This window comes from Chionomys nivalis, chromosome 2 (genome assembly GCF_950005125.1).
Source record: "Chionomys nivalis chromosome 2, mChiNiv1.1, whole genome shotgun sequence".
Lineage (NCBI taxonomy): Eukaryota > Metazoa > Chordata > Mammalia > Rodentia > Cricetidae > Chionomys > Chionomys nivalis.
Window position 1 is genome coordinate 64,886,065 of NC_080087.1, and position 16,121 is coordinate 64,902,185.

At 46.1% G+C, this 16,121-nt stretch overlaps 1 protein-coding gene across 1 annotated transcript in view; it reads left to right on the forward strand.

The window, feature by feature from the left end:
- The first annotated feature begins 425 nt into the window (after positions 1 to 425).
- Positions 426 to 16,121, forward strand: part of Sim1 (SIM bHLH transcription factor 1) — a 76,775-nt gene continuing 61,079 nt past the window's right edge. The window contains exons 1-8 of the mRNA XM_057762782.1: positions 426 to 600; positions 9,639 to 9,721; positions 12,883 to 12,972; positions 13,433 to 13,541; positions 13,678 to 13,763; positions 14,328 to 14,527; positions 14,677 to 14,783; positions 15,448 to 15,595. Coding sequence (XP_057618765.1) covers positions 426 to 600; positions 9,639 to 9,721; positions 12,883 to 12,972; positions 13,433 to 13,541; positions 13,678 to 13,763; positions 14,328 to 14,527; positions 14,677 to 14,783; positions 15,448 to 15,595 — 998 coding nt within the window. The remainder of the gene's footprint in view (positions 601 to 9,638; positions 9,722 to 12,882; positions 12,973 to 13,432; positions 13,542 to 13,677; positions 13,764 to 14,327; positions 14,528 to 14,676; positions 14,784 to 15,447; positions 15,596 to 16,121) is intronic.

A 16,121-nucleotide genomic window follows, 5' to 3' on the forward strand; every position in this document is an offset into this window, starting at 1 on the left:
TGAAATTGCAGTTCTCCACAAAAAAAAAAAAAAACGGCTCCGAACGCCAGAGGGACGAAAAAGCAAACGTCGGGTATTATTATGTCGATTTTCCAAGGACCGGGGTTCTCACCACAGAACCGATGAAAAGGCTGGCTCTTCGGGAGTCCTGCCAGCATTTTATACTTATAAATCAGTAGGATTGCCGGGATTTGCTGTGGACCAGCAACTTTCTTATCCTTAACCACCTCACGATTTCAAGAAAGTGTGTTTGTTTGCTTCACTTTCCTGATCCTCCCATCATTCCGGTCTCCCCGGAGCCGATTTTAGCCTCTTCGTTCAAAGTTATGTTTCTACCGAGTGTGATCGCTAATTGAAAGTTAACTTTTGGTTTTGGATGAGTCTGTGGAGTTTACGTTGTAAGAAGAAAGGGAGCCCGAGACACGATGAAAGAAAAGTCTAAAAATGCTGCCCGGACGAGGAGGGAGAAAGAAAACAGTGAATTTTATGAACTGGCTAAATTACTGCCTTTACCCTCTGCCATCACCTCGCAGCTGGACAAAGCATCCATAATCAGACTCACGACCAGCTATCTCAAAATGAGAGTGGTTTTCCCAGAAGGTAAGCGGCTGTACCTAGATTGAATTTCAAAGAAGGCATAAGTCTACCTAGCTAGCAGAGAAATGTACTAGTGTTCGCCCTCGCGGGAATATATTCTCTGGAAAGGGAAACTTAACCCTGAGCACTCAGCGCCAAACGCCCGGTCTTGTCCTTTTCTAGACCCTCTCTGTTCCCCATACTTTCCTCTCCAGCCCACACTATATTTTCGGTTGGGAAGACCAATAGAGCTTTTGTCAACACTTCAGATACTTGGCTCAGTTGAAAGTACTGCTAATCCAAACACGACTTTCCTTTTTATTCCTCTCATCAGAAATGTATCCAGTAGAAAGCAGGAGTATTGCCCGTTTGTTATTTTTTCTAGGTATAGATTAGACCTATATATGTGGAGCAAGGTGAGCCAGCTAGTTGCTCAAAAGGATCACAATTCAGCAAGAAGCGCGAGCGGACATATAAACGAACAGTATGTCCTGACTGGATCAGTCTCTTGACTCTTTATGGTAAATTGGCTCTGAGTATTTAAGACGTTCAGCAAACTAGTGCTCAGAATACCCAAGATTCAAGGAAAGCAGAAAGAATGTCCCGAAAAGTATCCTCAGTGTTGGGCTGGCAAAAAGGTCCAGACAAATTCTCAGACGGCCTAGAAGTTAGAATAACGTAACAGCAGATAAGATTTCAAATTGGAATTTTAGTGACCCAAATTCACTGTGAGAAGGAAAGCAGCCTTCACAGAACACGGTCGTGTGTGAAAGCATTTCGGCTCACTGGGAAAAGTTATTGCGCACTGGGGAAGGGGCGCTTTGATCTTCCATTTGCTGCTCTTTACTCGCAGCCAAATAACAACCAGAATAGAAAAAATATTTTGTTAGGGGAAGAAGTTTTGAGAATGTAAAAGAATGAATACTAGACAAACAAAACTTCTAGAGAAAGATCTGTGCTTATTTACAAATGAGAACGCTTGACATGTTGTCTGTTGGTTTTAGGTATTTGAGGGGTGCTGTTTTTGATGGGGAGAGTAGTTATTACTCGGGGGCGAGGTTCTCTTCACTTGATCTTTGTTTAAAAGCTCTCAGAAATGCTACAAATTAGTCAGGGCCACAACAAAAGCCTTCTAAGTAGTTGATTTCTACTCTCAACTCCATTAGTGGTGTTACATAGTTAATTCCTTGAACATCTCCTTTCACCCTGAAATCCAAAGAGGAGAGAAATCGCGGTTTATAATACTTAAAAAAGTTTTGGGGTTTGTTTTTCAAGGAGAAAGGACACACACACACACACACAATCACATTTCACATCCAAATTGTGCTGAGAATTGCAGATGGGAAAATCACCATTGTGCCACATAGCCTTCTGCTTTAAAAAGAGATCTCTTTGTCTTTTATGCTGTCAGCGCCTACTTTATAAAAATAAAGCTATTTCGAACTCCGCTGGCTGCCCTGTTCCTAACAGGATTATTAGCAGAGATTTGTCAGCTCCTCTGGTCTCAGTGGGCTCCCTCTCTGCGTGATTTCTAGTGGGTCTCCTCAATTATCGGTGCCGATGTCGCTTGCTGTTTGATCAGAAGCAGCATATGGTGCCGCTTGTGGGGCAGCGAATAACCGCGGGAGAAGAATAGAGGGCCGGCCGACTTCACCAGCAGTCACTCAACAGAGTCCCGGAACCCACAGGCCAGAGACCTTAGTCTGCTTGGTGCAGACCGTGGAGAGGACCGGGCTGGGTATTTTTGTTTGTTTTAATTTTGTTTTTAAAAGACGACTCCTTCTTCTGATGACGCTAGCTCTTTAAAATTAAAAATCGTCTTATAAAGAGATAGAAGAACCCAAAGCAAATTCTCGATATTTTTAAAAGAGCGGCAGGAAAGATTTCCACTGAGGTCTTCTTGGTGGCCAGGTCATCCCATTTGGCTACTTTAACCGAAAATTGTGCTTTCTATATCCCTCTCTTCCTGAACCCCGGCCCCTCCCACCTCTCCTCTCCTCTACGGGTGAGTGTGAGTTTATGAGGAGGAGGGGATGCTCGATGTGTGAACTCTGGGCACATCATTTATTTCTCCAGCTTCTGTGGAGTTCATAACTCACCCGCGGCCTCCACCCGATGAGTTAGCCAGGATCATTAGAACAGCTGGAACCTAGGGATAAGGTTTTAATTTTGAGGTTGTTTGAGCTTCAAAAACCCCAAGGCGAAGTACAGCCCCTTAAAATAGCAAAGAAAACAACAACGACAAACAATTACAAAACTCAGCAGTTTTCAAAGGAGCAAAATAGTGACAAGCCGCAGAACCAGGCACTACCTGCAGGGGGTGCCAAATTGCACACGGGCCTTTACTTAGGGTTGATTCTAAGCACTGGGAAAACTGAACACTTTTTATCGCTGTAATCTTTTTAGTGATGCTAAATAGAATTTGAAGTTACTTTACACATCTAGAAGCATTCCTACTACACAGTAGATTTTCAATAAATTTTTGTTTTAAGAATAAGTACGGCTATTTTATCATGGTAAATATCCTATCACATATAAGACAGATTTTATAGGTTGTCTAATCTCAAATGATTACGAATCTGATGGCACAGCTATAGGCATAACAACGTTGTAAAACTCCTTTTTTCCATATCACTTTTATACTACTGGGAAATGCCCAAAGGATATATGGTAAGTGAACAAACAAAAAATTCTCCCACATTCCCCTGAATAAAAGGTGAATAGAGAAAACAGGTTATTCCCTGTAACCGCCCCCCTCCAATGAGTGTAGTGACTTTCATCTGGGTCCATGTTTCAGCATTAATTTGCTTATTCCGAAAAGATGATACTGAACAGTTGAGTACAAAATGAGAGAGGGAGGAGAAGACAATGATGCAGGAATAACTAAGAATTATTCTTAAATTGGGTTTGGTGGTGCACATCTGTAATCCTTGCTCTAAGAGCTGAGACCCAAACCAGAAGAACAGGCAGAGGTGGAGTAAAATGAGGAAGGGGGAGGAACAAACATTAGATCATCATTAGAGATTTAATCAGAAGAAAAGAAGATCAAGGAAGGGTACTGCACAATCATTCAACACGGGGGAAGATCATCTGATTAATCACGTTTCATTTGAAAATAGTCTCAAAAAGGAAAACTTAAGGAATGTAGAAAAAATAAATCCTTGGTGTTATCGAAGCCAAAAAGATGGTATAAAGGTATTAAAACAAGGGGCTAGAGAGAGGGCTCTGAGGTTAAGAGCTGTTCTTCTAAAGGATCTGGGTTCAATTCTCAGCACCCACGTGGCAACTCACAACTGTCTGTAACTCCAAGATCTGCCACCCACACATAGACATGTGTGTAGGCAAAACATCAGTGCACATAAAATAAAATGAAATTTAAAAAGGCATTAAAACAATACCAGCATGACTTTATGTATGTGCAAAACAGGACAAATTCAACTTTAAAAGAAGTTTTGGCCAGGTGGTGGTTGTGCACACCTTTAATCCCAGCACTCAGGAGGCAGAGGCGGGAGGATCTCTGTGAATTCAAGGGCAGTCTGGTCTACAGAGCGAGCTCCAGGACAGGCTCCAAAAGTTACAGAGAACTTTGACTAAAAAAATCCAATCAACCAAACAAAAAATAACATAGTTGTTACCCAGTTCTAAAGTAATTTTGGCTAGGGGCATAGTGTCATGCAGAATAAACTGAAAGATCAGGTATGCTTTCAAATCTGTTTAGAATCTTGGTAATATCAGTAAGATTCATTGTCAATACGTGTATGAAAAATAAAAATAATCACAGAGTTGAAATTCCCAAGACCTACAATATTCATAAAAAACCTGAAATTCTTAATCATTATATTTTGAGTATTAAACAAACCCTAAAGAATAAAAAGAAGCCAGTTTCTCAAGTGGATGTGTGATTTAAGGCTGTTTTTCTTGCTGCCTGGGGAAATGATTGAGTATTGAGTTTCCATGTTTGTTTTCTTACACAAGTTTTTCTCATTTAAAGCCTCCTTTAAACACAGTTTTTGCTCAAGTCTGGCTTCCTCTGCTGAATTTAATTTTTAATGTTCATTTTAAGTGAGTGTAGAATTAAACTGTGTGCAAGGCAGACTAGAACTTGTGGACTTGATCAATGGAAAAACAATTTTTAAGGAAATGGATATATCATTAATTAATACCAAACAACGAACACAGCATCATAAACAATGGCGGGATGCTTTTAACCAGGACACAATTACCCATTCAAAAGAAGAAAACAACCTTAAATATAGAAGAATTGGTTTATTTCTTGGCGGCGGGTGGGGGGCGTACAGTTCTGAGAATCTTGCTAGCTTTGAATTTTTACAGTCAGATGCAAGCTTCGAATGCAAACTCCTGGATTCTTGCGATATTCCCTTGTCAGTGTAGGTGTTTCTCAAGACAAGGAAACCAACAGTAACAATATCGATAGTTTGGGTGGGGCACTCATTGCCCGCATCTTGGACCGCCAAGATTTAGGTTAGGATCAGTCCTGCCACTCAGAAAGTGGGAACGGAATGGGAAGAGTGAGCAATTTTTCCTCCCGCAAGTTTGAAACAGATTTGATACTCTGGTGGTTCTGTTTAGATCCAGGGTCGCTTCTTTAAAAAAAAAAAAATTAGATTTTTAAAACAAAACAAAACACTAATCCAAGTTCCCACTCCCTTCCCTCCTTCCATTCCCTCCCCACACCCTCCCACCCCACCCCGGGTCGCTTTTTATCAGCGACCCTGCGGTGCAGGCATTTTCCGTCGCAGAAAGCTCGCAGCCCACTATGTCCGCGTGATGTATTGGTTTCTCTTTTTGTGACAACTCTCCTTTTAGGGCACAGTTTACAAACCAACCGGATCTTAGGTCCACGGAGAATCGGTCACCCCTAACTTTAGGACAGGCTTTGCTAGACACCAGAGTGTGATACATCCTTTGTTCTGCCAGTCCGGTGGTTAAAAGCCCAGCGGAGATCGGGTCCGAGCCCTGTTCGCGGAAGGGCTGGATTCGTAGGTCACCAGGTGCCGAGTCACCCTGCCATGGAGGCGCGGGTCTTTGTGCGGAGATGGCACTGCCAAGCCTCAGGCATTTCCGAAGACTAAAAGCCCTGGATCATCGCGCATGACACCTTCAGCCTACATGCAGGACACTGGTCCCCGGCTTTAAACTAGACCTGGGGAAACCCTGCTACCTCCGAGTGCTTGTAGTGTTCAGTGACGCGCAGCGGGTGCAGTCGGAGTTACACAGCCTGGTTGGCAGCCTCTGTTTCCCAACCGGAAGCATAAACTCCGGGGCGGGATGAAGCACGGAGAACGTGACCAGTGAGTGACCTGCGGCCTTGAGTTGAGTTGCGAATCACACACACACCCACCCACCCACCCACACGCATGCACGCACACACACTACAAGATTCCTGGCACAGTTACTTTGGCTCTGCCCCGGGAGAGGCGGGCACGCAGGGGAAGGGCACCAGTTGTGGGTTCACGCACAGATACAGGACTGGCCTTGCCGAGGTTGGTCTACTGAGCCTCCGGAGAGCCCCCAACTCCAGTGGAGATAATGGTGCGCTCTGGTGTTGGACGAAGTGCTTTGCCCTGGCAGTGCAGGAGGAATTGGTTCTGCCGGGAGCACCAATTCCACAACCTTCTCTACCCCAGAGAGCTCCGTGGCTGAACCGCTCAGAGCCAGAACCCGGAGCGCTAGCCGGGGCAGTGCTTTCAGTCAGGGCTCACAAGTCCTGCAGTGAGGAATAAGTGGTATTTGGGCGGTTTTGACTTTCTTTTTTCACACACTCCTCCCAAGTAGCAGCTACTAGCCTCTGGGGACCTGAAGTTAGAAGGAATATGTGAGAGCTTGTCTCACCGCGTCCCCGGTAATAGACGGGTCATGGGACTCTTCCCTATTGCCTCAAAGGTATACTAGGCAATGCGTGTGTGTGTGTGTGTGGGAGGCATATTTCTATGGAGATGCCGTGCTGATGACGAAGGAAAGAAAGAAGGGGCCACCACAACAAGCTCTTCTCTTTCCGGTCGAGCAAAGGCGGTAATAGTGCCTGGCCTGTAATCTGTATTTTGTCAAGGGCATGAAATTCATTCGAAGGAAAAGCCCGATCAATTTATTTTTGCTGCTTGCAATAACACAGCTGGATGATGCTTTGAGCGCGCGCTAGACTCGGGCTCATCATTCATTCACCAAGAACGGGCCTAAATGGTGCCTGTGGGATTAGGTCAATTTTAGTGGATCTACTTCGCCTCATTTGGTTACTAATTGGTTTCTTGTTTTATAAATCGAAATCTCATTTTCAGGAAATTACAAAACCCGCGCAGTCAGTCCATTGAGGTAATCCTTGGGTCAGGGGGTATTTAAATGGAAATGGCTCAACCGCGCACCAAGGGTAAAGCAACAGTGAAACTTGCTTGGGTTTTCACATGAAATGTGAGCTAGCCCTTTAGATTCATAATAGATACATCCCTTCTAATGCTACTTATGTAAATACGATAAACCAGACTTTAAGGGAAGAGAGGGGCCTGAGAGAAGCAAAATTTATCTGCTGAGGTTAATGTGGCATATCTTGGAAATCTTCCAAAATAGATTATGTTTTCCTTTGTCTTCAGCCACTTTAGCTGGGAAAATCCTTTTGTCTGAAACCTGATTTAGTTATCGCCTCCCTCACAGAGCGCCTTTTCTCCTTTGCAAAACCCTGTTCCCTCTGCCTCACCGAGTTACAAGGGGATCTTTAGATCTTGTTCTCACTGTAATCCCGCCGCAAAGAGAGCTGGTTCCTCCTCATTTTAAACAGACAATCAAAGGATTTGGGCATTTTCTGCGGTAGGGCAAGTGCAGAAACGAAATCTCAGCCGCCCCCTTGCCAACTGAAACCGGGTGTCGGGGAGATTCAAGGAAAGAGGTGAGAGGGTCCCTGGCAGAACTTTAAGATTTGGGGGAATGGGAACCTTGAACTAGTTTGGGGAGACGTCCTGCACACTTTGGAGGGCTAGCTCCTTCCTAGGTGAGATCCACTGGTAGAGCGGGGCAGTCGGTTCCTCATAAAACATTAACCCAGCCTCAACCGTGTGACAGGTTTTCTCTGCGGACAAAAAGAGAACTCAGCCTCTGTGAAACCAAGTTTCCTCCCAGGTGTGCGTGTGGGGGGAAGCACGGGCCGGGAAGGGACTCCCTTGTTAGCTCGCACCCGCACCCTCTCGGGCTGCTTATTAACCTGTGGGCAAGTCTTATTTTCCCTTGTAGGCGCATGCTAATGAGGGCACAACCCTACAAAGCAAAACAGGCGCCAAGAGCTCGGAGGCAAGATCTTTTTACACGCCCCCGACAACCCGCGACCCCACCCGGTGATTTTTTTTTCAGGTCTTTAGAGTACCGGGCGGTTCCAGGCGACCCTCAAATTTTTCTATTAAAGACGTTTGTTTGCCTAAAACGCAATTTTGCTAGCTTGTGGGGCTGCGAGAGCTAGTCTCAGACAACCGCAGCCTCAGCACACTGGAGGACCAGCGGGAATGTCCTGCCCTCTGATCTCACGAAGCTTCTGGTTTTGAGGGGTCTTAGGGGCCCACGGTTGACGCCACTCAAGTCCTAGGAACTCTCAGCAAGGAAGGACCTTTCTCTTTTCCTTAGACGTGGCCAACACCTTCACGGGGCCAAAACTCAAGAGGATGAGGGGAGTGGAGGGAAGGGGAGGGGGGGGGACGGCAAAATCGAAGGGATTTGTATAGGTGACTGTGACACCCCCCCCCCCTTCCTGATCTACGAGGATGACTGAGGCTAGGATCACAGAGTCACCTGGGGAGGGAAACCAGACGTGCTGGAGCGTCAGGAGGATCACACTGCGCTATCAACGGAGGGAGGCAGCCGCAGGAGTAGAGCCGCAATATTTGCAGAGCAGTGCGGAAATCGTTAGATTTATTTAGGTGTGCAAACACCCAGAAAGACCCCATTTGAGCCTGAGGGGCGCTTGCCATTACTCGTTGTCAGGGTTTTGATCACTCGCTTAGGAAGCAGGTCTTAGTTAACACCTTCAAAAAAGTCTAACCGGATGTCTTAGTGTGAAAAACTCTTCTCCTTTCCATATTACAATTCAAGCATGTTTGTTACGTGTCAAACAAATACGTTTCAAAGTATTTGTTACTAACGAAAAAGGTGACCTTAAAAAAAAAAAGAAAACGATTAAGTCTTGTCCGTGATGTAACAACGAAAGGATTTAACTACTGAAGTAATTTCATCAGCAACATTTAAAAGATACTCATAAACACGCCTATGCATCTTTTTGTTATTTTTATTTCATTCTCAATACGGGTAGAGACCATATTTTATACTGATATATGGGAATTCTTAAATAAATATTTCTTAAAGCATATTCAAAAAAGTTTGTGTCAATGGCTTGAAAGGTTGGCACGCTAAAACAAAGGGGAGGAATGGCCTGTCTTTGTTGATAGATGGTACTAGACAAGTGGGGAAACTGACTCTAAGTCCAGAAGAGAGCGAAAATGGTGCCGAATGACTGGCATCTCAAGGTAATTGACTCCAAAAAAAAGTAGTTGGTGGTTTTTGTGGGGAGGGGAAATGAGGGTGAGGAGGATAAGGCAAGGTCTAGAGATGCTGGTGAAAGAGAAGTTGGAAGTCAACCCCAAATAGGAGTTTCTCTAAGAATATTCAGGTCAGGCTGAGGGAAACCAGCGTCCAGAAAGCCCGGCAACCAATCAGAAAGGCCACGAGGGACTGAGCCTATAAGGCCGGTGGCCTCTGGTTTCTTTGAGTGCCATTTGCGTTGGTCTCTGGTTGCTTATAAGGACAAGGATGAAAACTTGGGAAAAGAAATACTCTTCCCACCAGAAAACAGGAACTCATTCCGAAGATAGTGCTGGAATTATCCAGGGCTGAGGCCTCTAGAACTCCTGCGGGACAGGAGCTGCCTGCTGACCTAGTCTCCCACCCTCCAGATCGTATCTAGAAATCGGCGGTGGTAACCCGCACTACTCCCGCTCCCCGAGTAACAGAAACCGTAATTGCATTCTAGCCCCCGACTGTCTTTCACTGAAGGTTGTGTGTCTCCACAGGGCTTGGCGAGGCGTGGGGCCACACCAGTCGAACCAGTCCCTTGGACAACGTTGGTCGAGAACTCGGCTCTCATCTACTACAGGTATAGACGCCAAGACTACTGGCCGCCTGGGCACCACCCGGGCTTTTGTTTTCTCGGGGGGGGGGAGAAGGAGGGGGTCCCAATAGTTCCCCTTAGATCTGAGTTCTTAATATAGCTGGGTGCCGTTGGACCAGTGGTGCCTGAAAGATTGAAGGGAAGGCAAAGTGACTACCAAGGTTGCAAATCAGCCTGACAAGGCCCCAGGAGGGCTCCATCCAAGTGAGGGAGTTCCGTTTGTGGCTTTTCGCCTAAGAAAACTGTAACGCGCTGCACCAGGCCTGGGAGGCAGGACTGAAGAAGCGTCTGAAATGAAGAATTTGCAAAGGAAATAACCGGAATCTGCTGCAAATGCCCTCAGTGCTTTAAGCCGGCACATTCCGGATCCAGCTGCGTCTGCAACTCATTTCGTCTCTTCCCGGTAGTACCCAGGCGTACTCCTTTTGTCAGTGCCCCTCACTTCAGGCTAGTCCAAGTTCTGTGCAAACCCAAACACAACACACATACGCACCCCCAGTAATGAGTTTAAACAATGTGAGGTGGCCATTACCTTGCTATTTGCAGTGCAGAGGGTTTTTAACTGCCTGTTGGCCGCTTAAGTTGCAGAGCAAATATTTTAAATAATAAAACTCCCAGTGGCATTTTTATGACTGACACTTGCCCCCCACCCTGCACCCTCTACTATTATTCGGCCCGCTAGGGTCTCCTAGCATAGTATCCTGGAACCTAAGAAGCCTAGGAAGCAGTCAACAGGAACAGAGTCCTGAGGCTGAGTCCTTCATTTCCCAGTGCTGCTTTCCCCTCTCCTTCCTAGAGGCAAGATGTTTCAGTCAAGTAAAAACTGAACAAAGAGAGGGCTTGGGTGAGTATTTCCCTACTGATCTGGCTTCCGCTTTGAATTTATCTAGAAAAGCCCATAGCTCCCTTTGCTGAAACATCTTACCTTAGATGAAGTACCATGCCATCTCTTCTCGTTCCTGTATATTTTTTTCCCTAGCACTGTGAGCAAGAAAACAAAAACCTAAACAGCTTTTTTCCTTTATACTTTTCTAGGGGTTTCTTTCCTTTCACTAGACTTCTGGCAGTTCTTTAACACTCTGAAGTTCAGGGGTCCTTCACTCTCCTCTCGCTTGGCTCCCACTTCCCTCCAGTCTGATCCCCCCTCCCCCCAACTGGGGCCTACATAGGCTCCACTTGTCCTGATATCAAGAACTTTCCTGAACTCATTCAGCTAGTAGACACAGTGGTGTGCCCCACGAAAAGCCCTGCCTTCCTGATGTTTTCATTCTTAGGCATGCCCTGTTGTTGCTGGTGGTATGGGTATTCAGAGCAAAATCAGAAAGGGAAAGAGGAGGCCTCCTTTCTGAATTGAAATGGGCCTAGTTAGAGAGGATTTGGTGAAAAAGAGTCATTTGGGCAAAGAAGGAGGTGACATTAGTGACAGCATTCTCTTCTTTTCTGTGGTCCAACAACAATTTCCCCAATTTATCTTCTCTTCTCTCTGTCTTCTTCTTCTTCTTCTTCTTCTTCTTCTTCTTCTTCTTCTTCTTCTTCTTCTTCTTCTTCTTCTTCTTCTTCTTCTTCTTCTTCTTCTTCTTCTTCTTCTTCTTCTTTGCCTGTGATGTCATTTGGAAAAGTCCTAACTCCTTTCTCCTCTCACAGCTCCAAAGACTCTGCAAGACATAAACCAATACTTGTCACCTGAACTGTTTAGTCCCTGTGACTCAAGCTGGTCCTTACACCACCTTCTGGAATCTCAACTTTTGTCTCCTGCTGCCACCTAGACATTTAAGACAAGAATGCATTATCTACCTTCTCAGACTTCTACTTACACAACATCTTGGTTTCCAGCTGGAGAAATGACACAGGCTCACAAAAAAAAATCTCAATTTCTCTATGTTTCCACTCTTCTGTATAACCTTCTTATTGAAGCCAGGAAATCAACCTTACTTTCTCTTTCTGCCAGCAAGTTAATATAAAATTTGCATTCAGTGCCATCCTTAAATTAGACTCTTTCCTTTGTTACATGCGATTTCAGGCCGATAACTACATGGACTCCTTATCCTGATTCATGTAGAACATTCTGCCAGGGAACAAGAACACACAAAACTATATTATTCTTGCTTAGAATTACTTTTGGAAACATAACGATTGCAGAGCAATTACAGGGTCCCCAAATTGACATTCCAAACTTTAAAAATCCACTGAGTATGTGCTTATGTAGCCACATCTCACACCAGCCTCACTAGCTCTTAACACGGCAGACTAACCCTTCCCTTCCCTCAGTCTCTGACTTTACTACATCGTTTCTTCTGCTTGAGGTGTTCTTCTCTTCAGTCCTTCCTTCTTCAAGTTCTTTGAGGCCTCTGTAATGCATAGTTACTGGGTCTCTTGCCTATTCATCTCTATCTACTTAATTTTGTGGTCAACACATTCATCTTCAGGATGGTTGTCCCTTTGAGCTTCTTAAGAGGAGTTGGGTTTATCATAGGTCTCCATTAGCTCATCCACAGAGATGAAGGGACAGGGAAGGTCTCCAAAGTTTCTTTACAATGAGACTGTCAGCTTGATGCATCCGTGTAAACATACACGAACATACACAGTGTCACACTACTTTACAACTGGTTGTTCAGAAAAGCCTCTCATCCCCTAAATCTCCCTCTCCTGACTCTGAAAGAGTCTTGGCCAGCTTCCTTCTGTATATAACTTCAAATTACCAGTTCTCCCATGTCAACCCATGTCTGCTGTTCTGGATCTTTCTTAAGTCAAGCTATTTCTCTCTTCACTGTTGATCACTGCCACTATGGAATCCTTTAATATTAAGAGAGGTTCTTACTGGCACCACTGTCCTGAGGGCCTAACCTACTTCCTCTTTTTCCATTCCCCGCCCAGACTTTTGCGAGCCACAGATTCTTTTTTTTTCGTTTGAGTGGATCTTGAGTCTTTATAGGACATTAGCCTTGTCAATAGCCTCACTCTGACCTGCCAATGCTGTCAGTGTGCTGCTCTTACAGACTTGGGAAGTTCAAGAAAGGAGATTCTTGTGGTTATTCTGTGTCCTGTTTCTGGACAGTCTGTGCCTCACCTTTCTGTGCTGCCTGTGTCTAACTTCTGTTTTCCTTGCTTCGTTTCTCAGATCTCTCACTCTATTTCTGCCTCCCCAGACTCTGGATGGCTTCATCTTCGTGGTGGCCCCAGATGGAAAGATCATGTACATTTCTGAGACAGCTTCAGTTCACCTGGGCCTTTCTCAGGTAGGTGAGTGGTTCATCTTTCCAGGCTGCAGTGTTCACAGCTGGAATTGTGGGGAGGGCTTCCCAACCATTTCATATCTGCATTTAGGCACTGGAAACCTCTCAGGTGACAGAGGGATGCAGTCACCCCCTACCTGGATTTCCCTTCTCCTTTAGCTTGCTACTGCAGGCTTAAATAATTGCTACTGTTTAGAATTCTTACCATAAGCCAGACATGGTGGGAGGAGTTTCCACACAAGTGACCCAAGGAGAGTGACTGTGACTGCCATTGTTTTCACTACTACTGACATGTATGATTATTTTACAGGTGAGGAAGCTGAGAGTTAGATAAGATGCATCAGGTAGCAAGCAGCAGAGCCTATTCCATCTTTATGGCCCTACAGATCCCCCCCATGCAAGTTTTCAGCTTCTTCTGGGGGCATTGTATAACTGCAGAGATAGTGACCCCTCCTCTTTACAGGTGGAGCTGACTGGGAATAGCATCTACGAATATATCCACCCAGCTGACCATGATGAGATGACAGCGGTGCTCACGGCTCACCAGCCCTACCACTCTCATTTCGTCCAGGGTAAGGTAGACAGGCCTTGCCCACCTGCTCATGCCAGTCAGCTTAGGGGCTTGCCACCAGTTAGTCTTGGCTGGGATACTGCTTCTTTTGGCTGCCTATCTCTCATCCTGAGACTTCCTCCTCTTCTTTCTCACAGAGTATGAGATTGAACGCTCCTTCTTTCTGAGGATGAAGTGTGTTTTAGCCAAGCGGAACGCTGGCCTCACTTGCGGTGGCTACAAGGTATGTGGTTGAGTTGGAAGGTCTACTCTGAGGGTGGCCAGGCAGGGCTTAAGGCTTCTGGGGCAAGGGAGGTTGGTTTCTGCCCCAGGAACCACACTTGTGGACCACACTTAGAGCACAGCCCTGAAAGGTCATTAAACGTTGTGGGTACCCGAGGGACACTTAAAAGACTAAGTCAGGACACTGGGCTGTTCTTAGAGAGGAGCCTGAGGAACTGTAAAGCTTCTAAACCCTTCAGTCATTTATCTCTCAGGGAGTTAAGGACCAAAGCCTTAGCTGCAAGCTGGGGTTCTTTAGCTGAATGCCAACATCAATGGAGAGCAGGCTCCCTGCCCCAATTCATGAGTGGTAGGATTTGGTGGGAACCAACCATTTGCATCTCTCTCTTCATTTTCTTTCTTTTACGAGCTCCCACGGGAATTCACCGTGGCTGTGCGGTCAGTCGTTTGGGGACACCTTATGGTTTGTGGCCAAGTAGAATCTTAACATGTTTCAACTCCTCTGCTTCCTTTAGGGAGCTCTTCTAGACCTCTGCTGAGTCTCGCCCCTCCCCCTCCATCACAGGTCATTCACTGTAGCGGCTACCTGAAGATCCGCCAGTACAGCCTGGATATGTCGCCCTTCGATGGGTGCTACCAGAATGTGGGCTTGGTGGCTGTGGGTCACTCCCTGCCTCCGAGCGCTGTCACAGAAATCAAACTACACAGCAACATGTTCATGTTCCGAGCCAGTCTGGACATGAAGCTTATTTTCCTGGACTCCAGGTGGGTGGGCAGTCGAGAAAGGGACTCTAAAGAATGACAGTGTTTAGAGAGGAGAGCCTTCCCTTGATCTTACTAGCCCAAGAAATGTCGCCGAGAACCCAGGTGATGAAAAGTCCTACATTCATCTCTAGGGATTTTCCCCCCCCCAGGGTGGCGGAGCTGACTGGGTATGAACCTCAGGACTTGATTGAGAAGACCCTATACCATCACGTGCATGGCTGTGACACCTTCCACCTACGCTGCGCGCATCACTTACGTAAGGTCCCACCCTACTCTCAAGGTAGTGGCGGAGCTGGAGGCCTGAAGTCCAAGCAGAGTGCTGGGGGTTCTCCCCTAGAGGGGTAGGGGAGTAGCAATAGGAGAGACTCAAATGGGACTGCTGCAACCCGTCTGGTGTCTCTGACCTAACGGAGCCGCTAATACTAACGGAGTGGGAGGGGGTGCGTTCCCCCAGTGGGGTCTCATTCTTCACCTGCAAACATCACTAAAGATGAGAACTGTTTAAACAACCTAGGCTACTTTCCTCATCCAGCATTAACTCACCTAGCTTTTGAGACAGCTTTGCTGGGAGCTTAATCTCCCAGGATTGAGGATTCAGAGCTGGATTTCCCCCTCTGCAGCAGGAAAAGTCAGTCTGGGAAAACCTCTAACTTTTTCGTGTTTTCCCCATTGCTAGTGAGGAAGACAGCGAGCCCCAGGAGGGCCCACACCAATCATTAGCATATAATAGGTATCTATTGGTGGGGCGGGGGAGGGTCGATTCAGTTTAACAGGCAGTCAATTGATTGGGAATTTGCCCATCATCTCTCCCACTTGCACTGGCGCAGTTGGTATGGCAATGATGGACTTTGTATTCAAACCACCCAGCCCTTGGGACCTGTCCAGGACAGGCCCGTTCACATTTACTTCTGTCTTTCTAGTGTTGGTGAAGGGGCAAGTGACCACCAAGTACTACAGGTTCTTGGCGAAGCAAGGCGGTTGGGTCTGGGTGCAGAGCTACGCCACCATCGTTCACAACAGCCGCTCCTCGAGGCCGCACTGCATCGTCAGCGTCAATTACGTTCTCACGTGAGTGCTTGAGTGTCAGCCTGAGACCACCACCTTCTCCAACTGTATTTTGTGTGCACGGTCAGGCTTCGGTCTCCCAGGAGAGGCGGTTTGATGCAGGTCGGGGATTTTGAAGGCTCTCTTCGTCGTTTTCTAGGAACAGATTTAGGAGTTTTCGCAATACTGTCCATATTTGCTCTCTTTTCTCTCTTGACCTTTCAAGCGAACCCTGTATTTAAAAAAAAAAAAAAAAAAGAGGAGAAGGGGGGAAAGATCCGACCTACGGGGCCATTTACTATTAAGAAACTGGCCATCTGTTTCACTTTTTCAGATCTCGGGTTTGAAGTTCTTAATTTTAAACAGAGTCTGCAACCAAAGTTAGAATTTTGAAGGAGCATTTCTTTCCTTGAACCACAAAAGCGGCCTGAGTGACCAGCAGAGGAAAACTTTAACTTCTAGAAAGCAAAGGCTATGTGTTAGGTAACAAGAATTTGTGGGTGCTAGATTGAAACATCTTCGCTGGATCTGCCGGGCGTGACAGACAGGG